Genomic DNA, 7,983 nt, shown 5'->3' with positions numbered 1-7,983 from the left:
TCTAAAATTAGGCACTGCCTAGCATTATATTTTTGAGCTTGGAAAACCTGCCTGAATGAGAAATCTTTATATGAGAGCCTAGGAAGTACTGACAGAATAATTTACTAGCTGTAAACAAATATTGGGCCACTATCTCTCAGATGGTGAATTCTATGAATGGTCCTTGCCAATTCAGTATCTATAAAAATTTTCTCATGGTCAAACATGACAATCCATGTGAAAGTGCATGGAAAAAGTAAGATTTGACATGAAGCCAGCTGTTCCTAGGCAAAGAACCATAGAGTGGCACATGCAGGTATAAGGAATTTATAATTCCCAAAATAAAATCATGCAGAGAAAGAAAAATTTTATCTGAGATAACTTGGATTTGAAAATTTTTCAGTTAAGAAATTCATATAAGAGGCTAGAGTTGTGGCTCAGCGGTAGAGCACTCGCCTAGCACGTGCGAAGTGCTGGGTTCGATCCTCAGCATCACGTAACAATAAATAAAATAAAGATATTATGTCCAACTACAACTAAAAAAATATTTTAAAAAAGAAATTCATATAAGGGAAATGTTCATTTCACAGGCCATTTATCATAGATTCTAGAATAGAAAATGAGTTAACAAACGATGGGTTCAATCTCCTGCCTTAAGAGAGAGAAAGCACCATTTAGATGTTATTGTGGGGGTAGAGGGGTCAGACTACCTGTGCTTAAATCTTGACTCTTAGCCAAGTGTGAAATCTTGGACAAATCACAACAAAACCCAATATTGTGTGTACTTATATTTTTAAAACATAAAAATATAATGTCTACCTGAAATGAAATCCTGGGAAGATTTTTGTAAGATGACTTACAGAAAATGCTTTGAGTCAAGCTTCTTCAATAAATGCTAGCTATTTTTATCTTCATTTTGCAAACAAAGTCACTGGATGTCAGAACATCTAAGATATTTGTTCAAAATTGCACAGCTGATAGATTGTGGGAAAAGATCTAGCACCCAGAACTTTTGACTCTTGAAGCCTTGTGGATACAACTAAGCCTTTTGAAAGGATTTTTGCTGTTAAACATATTTAATGACTACAGTAAACATTGACAACAAGCAATGTGTTCTTACCATATCATTTCTTTTTCCTAAAGAAAAAGATACACATAAAGATGCATAAAAAGAGCTGGAAGAAGACAGATAGTGGGTGTGCGGCAGAAGGAGTTTGAGAGTATGAATGAGTTTCTTTTCTTTGTGCTCATTATCTTTTCTATGCTATCAACACCCAGAATTTAAGGCTTTATATTCAGAAGAAAAGTTACACATCTATACATCTTTCTTGGATACCTTGTATGGTGGCGCATAAAAACTATTTGATGAGTGGCATATCTACTGGGACCCAAACTTTAGAAATTGTATTCATTAAAGACCAGTCCAAATAAAAATTACTAAGTTGCTTTATAGTATCCAATTCCATATACTAGTGAATTATTGTTACATATTTTTGTATTCTATTTCTAATCAAAACTTCAGGCCTCCGAATGTTTTCCTTCTTATATTAAGCCTGTGTAAACCACACATTTAGTGTTTCTATTTCCTATCCAAATAATATTCCATATTAAGATGATTTTAATAATCATCCTCTGAAAAATGTCCTGAAGCTCTTTACATAAATTATTAAAGTAGTTTACAGTCTAAGTTTTAAGGCTTTGTCAGAAAGTTTTGAGCCTGTTTTGTTAGCAGAATTATATACAGGAGTTTAAAAAGCAATGGAAAGTATGTGAACTGTTGAGCAACCTCTTTGTGTTGCCATGCATAACATACCTGCTGACTTCTGGAGGATTCTGGTGAAATCCATGGGACAGGCTTTGATCTTGCAGAGGCCAAACTAGTCTGTTTTCTTTCACCAACAAGCTCCAGTTAGATAAATACCTACCAAATGCTTCCTCACATGGTCAGATTGAGAGAGTGAGAACTAGTGGTGCAAAACAATGCATCTCACAAATTATCAATGAATTATTATATAAGCACAGAATCCAATCATCTTCTGACTGAAAGACAGTTTTGGGCATCTGAACCATAGAGACAGCATTTGGAACAGATGGCTAGAGGCCCCAGTGGACCCCTATCCTCTACATTCTTCTTTTATTTGATCACATGTCACTCTAAATAAGCATCAATGAAGTACATAAGACATTGCACAGTTTTAACCTTGCTGAAAGTGTCTAGGACTTCTGGGCGACAGCCAAAAAAATAATGACAATAATAAAAGCAGTAATAACAACTAACATTTATTGAGGATTCACTCTATCTTGGACACTGTTATAAAAAAGTGCTTAAAATGTATTACTGTCTCTTTTAAAATTCCTCATACAGTTTGCTATCAGAATTAAGGGAATTAACTCAGGCAAAGTTCTTAGCACTGGGCCTTACCACTATATTGACTTACCAGTAAAAATTTGTTGTTACTGTGTTTGGTAATAATGATCACAACAGGAACAATTGCCTTCTGCTCCAAATAAAACTTTAAGAGGCTCTATTAAACTTTGGGTCCACAGATACAGTCCCAAGGCATTGTAACATCTCCAAATCACCAACATCTGATGGAGATGAGCATCTGATGGAGATTAAGAGATCAACAAATATTTATGAAAACAGGTAAGACCCCAAATTGTATAGATGTGTTTGTGAGTAGATTTCTCATGGAAGAGAGCATGTGGTTTTGTCCAGACTCTAGATGTTTCATGGTCTGAGAAGTAAAAGACCACTGCTGTAATAGAGAATGTGTCACTGTGTGAGTAAGGAAGACTAATGAGAATAATGAGGAAGTGGAGAGGAAAGATCTCAGTGGGCTGGCTCTCCACCATCAGAGGGTTAGAAAAGCCTGGTGCTGCCAGCCTCTGGGCTGGCTGTTGGGGCAGCCCCAGCTCCCTCCCAGCACCTTGAAGCTCCCATTTACCCTCTCGACCATTTACATAAGACTCTGAGGGATTACTGGCAATATGCACATCTAGCCTTGAATGGAGTAATTCAATGCTGGATACTTTCCCTCTGGTTTTGTAGGAATCATAAAAGACTAGCATTGGAAAGAACCTCATACATAATCTATTTCAGGGTTTTCAAATTTGTAGCAGATGTGTGGCCACTCCTCTTCCTGCACCCAGGGAAGACATCCCTAATTGGGGACAGCATTCTTTACTTCTGTGCCTTTTGAATTCTTCTTAATATAATATTCTATGCAACCGTTACTGATTGATTGAATTATCACATACAAAGAAACCAGTTTTTCAGCCCTATCACATGTCCAAAATCTTCATATTAAAGTTGGGAAAATAAAAAAGATGGCATTTGATATATCTGGGAATTATATGTCTGAGCACCTTGAAGTGATATGACAATTTTGAGACAGGAAAGGATGCTGTCTTCGATCTACGAACTGTAACTACCGAATATCATCTTTGTCCTTGCTGGTTTTTAATTTTTTCCCTGATTTTTTTTTCCCCACAGAATAAAAAAGGAAGCCCTTCTAAGTGGTGATCATTGAACTCCTTCCCCCACACAAATCTGCAAGGCAGCTAAAAGCCGTGAATGATGAAAAGAAATTATAAATGAGGATTTTAAGTGCTGTTCTATAAGTTGTCCTATTGCATTTCATAAAATAGGTAAGCAAAGGACTTAGCCTCCAGCCACTTTCTCTTCTCTTTCAGTATCCTTGAGGAAGAACAGTCTAAGAAAGTCCTACAATTAAATCTAGGAGTCCTGGGGCTCTTAGAGCTAACTGAGTGGGGATCACTCAATTACCCTTTTGAGGCCTCAGTTTCCCCTACTGTAGTAGGAAGATATTGGAACTTCATAGAAATAGTTCAAAACTGGTCATAGAAACTGGTTTCCTCACGTATGGGAGAAAAATAAACGACTTTTCTACTCAACAGATGAACAGGAACATTCATTTATTTTCCTGTGAGTGTATGTATGTGTGCGTGACAGAGAGGGTTGGGGAGAGAAGCATATTTACGGTGATGGTGAGGACTGGCCAGAGGAAGATATGAAATAAAGTGAATTTTCACCTTTTAAAGCTGTTGAGTAAATAACATAGACTCAGCTTTGAAATGATTAAGCATCTACTATGGTTCTAGCAAATTAAAATAAAATGCTCCTTCTGCACAATGAGGGTGAATAAAGTATGAGCTTCTTTATGTACTATTCCAATTGAGTCTATGGGAGAAGTTGGAGAAAATGAGTTTTTAAGTAGAGCAGCAGAGATTAAATTTAAAGTTCTGGCACAAGCTAGTTTTTTTTTTTTCCTCACAAGGATGGTAAGGGTTAGCAGGGAGGGGAGAATTGCTAAATGCATAGCTTTCCTTCTTCCTTCTTTATCATACACGCTAAGTAAACTGGCTTAAATCCCATCCTCTCTCCTTTGCATGGGCCTCTCTTTGAAATATGAAATGTACAGATATAAATTAGAAAATAAGCCAGTATTATGTGAAAACACATTTATTGGCTGAATAATAAAACTTAGCTAAGGAGTTATTAGAATTAGAATCCCCCCCCCCACTCCTTGAAATACCAGTTTCTAATAGGCAAAGAGAAGCAAAACCCCTGAATGAGAAAAAAAATACATTGACAACTTCAATCATAGGCTTCTGCATGGGGTGTTCAAACTACTTTTTTGTAATTGACTCTTGCACTGATGACAAAGCATAGACACACAACGAGACATAACAAATCAGCATATCAACATGAGAGGGCAACTACCACAAAGCTTAGACTTCTTCAATGTTGCTGCTGAAACTTACATACAGCCACAGAGGAAACTTGCAAATCTTCCTATAAAGGATGATTTGCACATAGTTTCCCAACAATATGCTTACAAAAAACAAAACAAAACAAAAAAGCAAAAACAAAAACAACTCACAGACCATGGTTAATAAATAAGAGAGAAAAGCAGAAGAAGCAAGCGACTTCCACGGACTGGCAGGCATAGAGAGCAACACCTTGGACCTCATTTGAAAAACAGTCACTTTGTTTGTAAAGCCCAAGAGAGAAAGCTGAAGGTGAAAGGAGCTTGGCACTATGCTCCTTGGGTATATCCCCATAATCTCCAGGAAGGGGGAGTTTAATCAGTCTCTCCTGCATAGCCTGTATCCTTTTGGATGTGGCTGAAACAAATATCTCTGCAGAGTTATTTTAAAGCTCACTAGGAAAGAGGGGGCATTGCTTTCAATCATTCTTTCCCACGGATAGATAAATCTGCAACAATCACATAAATAATGCACAGAATTAAAACAACCACTTCACCTTTCAACCCTTTCTTTCTTTTTTAAAGATGATTTCAGATTCATTCTCAAAGTGCAAATCTGGATATAAAATATTATAAGAGTAAGGAAAAATTTAGCCCCCTCATCTATCCCCCACCCTCCACTACAGAGCTGATTTGATTGCTCTCTCTGGCATTTGTGCCCTTCCACCTCATACTTTAAGATAATCGTTTTTCAGCCGACCTAGCCGAGTCCCGTGGCTCCTGATGGTGAGGGCCAGCAGCTCGTATTTGTCCCTAAGCCCTGTGGAGATGTCCAGCGTTTCTTTCAGCAGGGACTTGGTGTGGACCAGCATCCCCAGGAAGTCCTCGTTGAGCCGACTCTCCTGCCGGCTGTCCTGTTCCTGGCCCTGCTTGAATTTGCTTTCCAGCTCAGTGAGGGACTTGTCAGAGTTGGAGTAGGCATCCCCGATCTGGTGGGACTCCCGCCGCAGGTACTTGCCATAACTCTCTTCCCCATCCAGGTCGTAGGAGATGCTCTTGCTGATGCCCTCCAAGACGCGCCCAGCATCCTCCACCTGGCGGCCCAGCACGGTGAACTCCTCTCGAAGGGTGAGACTCATCAAGCGACTGGCCTGGGTCCCTTCCCCTTGGGAGCAGCGCCGACGGTCACTCACCCTGAAAAGCAGCTGGCACTTCTCGGGGTCATCGTTCTCCTCATAGTCCCCATCGGGCACGAAGTAGTGGTGCAGAGTCCCATTGGACATTTCTGGGTAGAGAGGGCCGTCAAAGTAGCCCTGACACAGGTGGCAGAGGAAACCCATCCAGAGGAACTTCAGGACCATCATTCTGAAGATTCAGGATGACCAGGGACCCCAGGAGAAGACGCTTTTGTCCAGGAACAAGGAAAGGGGTCCCCTGGGGAGTCAGTGCCTTCCTGAGACAGCGTCCTCCTCAGTCCCCGCCGGCTTGCTGCACCGTGGCCCCTGCACCCCAGCAGGCTTCATGTGGCTGTGGGCGACAGCGCCTGGGTAGCACTGCCCCGCAACAGCGCAGGGTGCACCTCGCTCTGCGTTTGCTCAGTGGCTGGAACTCCCGCTCTCTTGCAGCCCAGACGGGATCACAGGGCGGAGGGGAGAAGGCGCTGCACGTCGCTGGCTCGGTTGCCCCTAGCTCCTGGGAGATGGAGCGTGTAGCTAGAGAGAGAAGCTCTTGCTTTCTGACACTTTCAACTTCTGGACTGGGTGGGAATACGGAGGGAGCTTTTCCTTTGGCTAAAGATATCCTAAGGATCTCTGGGCTCTCAAATTACAGCTGGTTTCGTCACTTGGAAGCCAGGGAACAAGTTTGGAAAGAAACCTTTCACCAGGTCTCTGTTATTAAAGGTACAGGGTCTCTTTTTAAAGATTGGAAGGAGACATCCTGAAAAACAGAATTCAGCTTGAAGGGGGAAATGAGAAGAGAAAAAGTAGAATTTCTAAAACAAAAAGAGAGTTTTGCTATTAACATACTGCAGGGAAGTATGCTATTAACATACTCTGGAGAAATACCATTTCGTAAGTTTAAATACATATCAGGTTGGATTTGTGGAGTACATCTATTTTCATCTTTAAAACAATTGCCCTTGAAAACAAATTTGGAGTGTTGGAAATGGCAGTTTTGCTTACAAATGCTTAGTTAAAATTTATAAAAACAAAACTTTCAGAGCAATAGGAATAGACAAGTGATTGATACACCATTGCTCATAGGCATATGACAAAAAACAAAACAAAACAAAACAAACAAACAAACAAACAAAAACACCTGCAAATGGATTTTTTTCCAATTTAATACGAAAAAGGACAACTGAGATCTTTATTTAACTTTTATGGAAAACCATCCATACTGAGCTCCTGTACTGATTCTTTAACCTAAGACTTTACAGCTATTGCCTCTTCTGAAGTACTTTGAAACTTTTGGAGAGTACAGGGTTGGCAGAGTTGTCTTCATTTTCCAAAAGGAAATAAGAAAGGGTAGGGTGTTAAACAAATTGTTTAATACAGACTAGTTGAACTATTAAGGTACAGAGTCTTTTAATTTCATTTGGAAGAAATCCTTACTTTTTTCATGAGGCAGTTAGTTTCTTGTTTGTGAATTTACTAGCAAATGTCCATTTTACAGGCCATTTATTTGCTCAATAAATGTTTCTTTAGCATTTATTTTGTGCCAGATTCTATTTTAGGTACTGGGAATGGAGCAGTGAACAAAAACAGAGACAAATAATTGTCCTCCTAGAGCTTTCATTATGGGAGATGGAGAGACAATCAGTGTAATATAAATAAATACAATGTTTGTATGATAGACAGTGGTGTGACTGTAGAAAAACAAACAAACAAAACAAAACAGGGAATAGGTGAGAAAGAGAAGCAGTGCTTCTATTTCTTATTTGAAATGTAAACGAATGATTCATGTTGATTGGCCAGTGGCTATCTCTCTCCCTCCTCTAATCATAAAGGACAGGTTTCATTGAGAAACTCAGTGCCACACAGTTCTGAGATTATCACTCTCATTGTCATTGCTTTTGTTGACCTAAGCCACCTGGACTCCTGGATAAACAAGGGAATTCCAGTTAAGTAACTGGATATTTTTTCAAAGTGCTGTCATATGCATAGATTTTTTTGAAGCATGTTGGCTGCACGTTTTAATTCTTATTCAGATACTTAGCATCATGCAACATAGACCAAAGGAGTTTTCTTAGTGTTTTTGCCAACTAGAA

At 39.5% G+C, this 7,983-nt stretch overlaps 1 protein-coding gene across 1 annotated transcript; it reads right to left on the bottom strand.

The window, feature by feature from the left end:
• Positions 1-2,234: 2,234 nt before the first annotated feature.
• Positions 2,235-6,499, bottom strand: Fibin (fin bud initiation factor homolog). Its single transcript, XM_015477723.2, has one exon. The coding sequence runs from the start codon at positions 6,074-6,076 to the stop codon at positions 5,441-5,443; it is 636 nt and encodes a 211-aa protein (XP_015333209.1). The 5' UTR covers positions 6,077-6,499; the 3' UTR covers positions 2,235-5,440.
• Positions 6,500-7,983: the final 1,484 nt, after the last annotated feature.

Source organism: Marmota marmota, unplaced genomic scaffold, assembly GCF_001458135.2.
Source record: "Marmota marmota marmota unplaced genomic scaffold, marMar, whole genome shotgun sequence".
Classification (NCBI taxonomy): Eukaryota; Metazoa; Chordata; class Mammalia; order Rodentia; family Sciuridae; genus Marmota; species Marmota marmota.
Note: the sequence above shows the minus strand (reverse complement) of the source record. Positions and strands in the feature narration are given on the sequence as shown.

Coding starts and splice junctions, on each gene's coding strand:
- Fibin (XM_015477723.2), bottom strand. CDS start 6,076: ATGATGGTCCTGAAGTTCCTCTGGATGGGTTTCCTCTGCCACCTGTGT.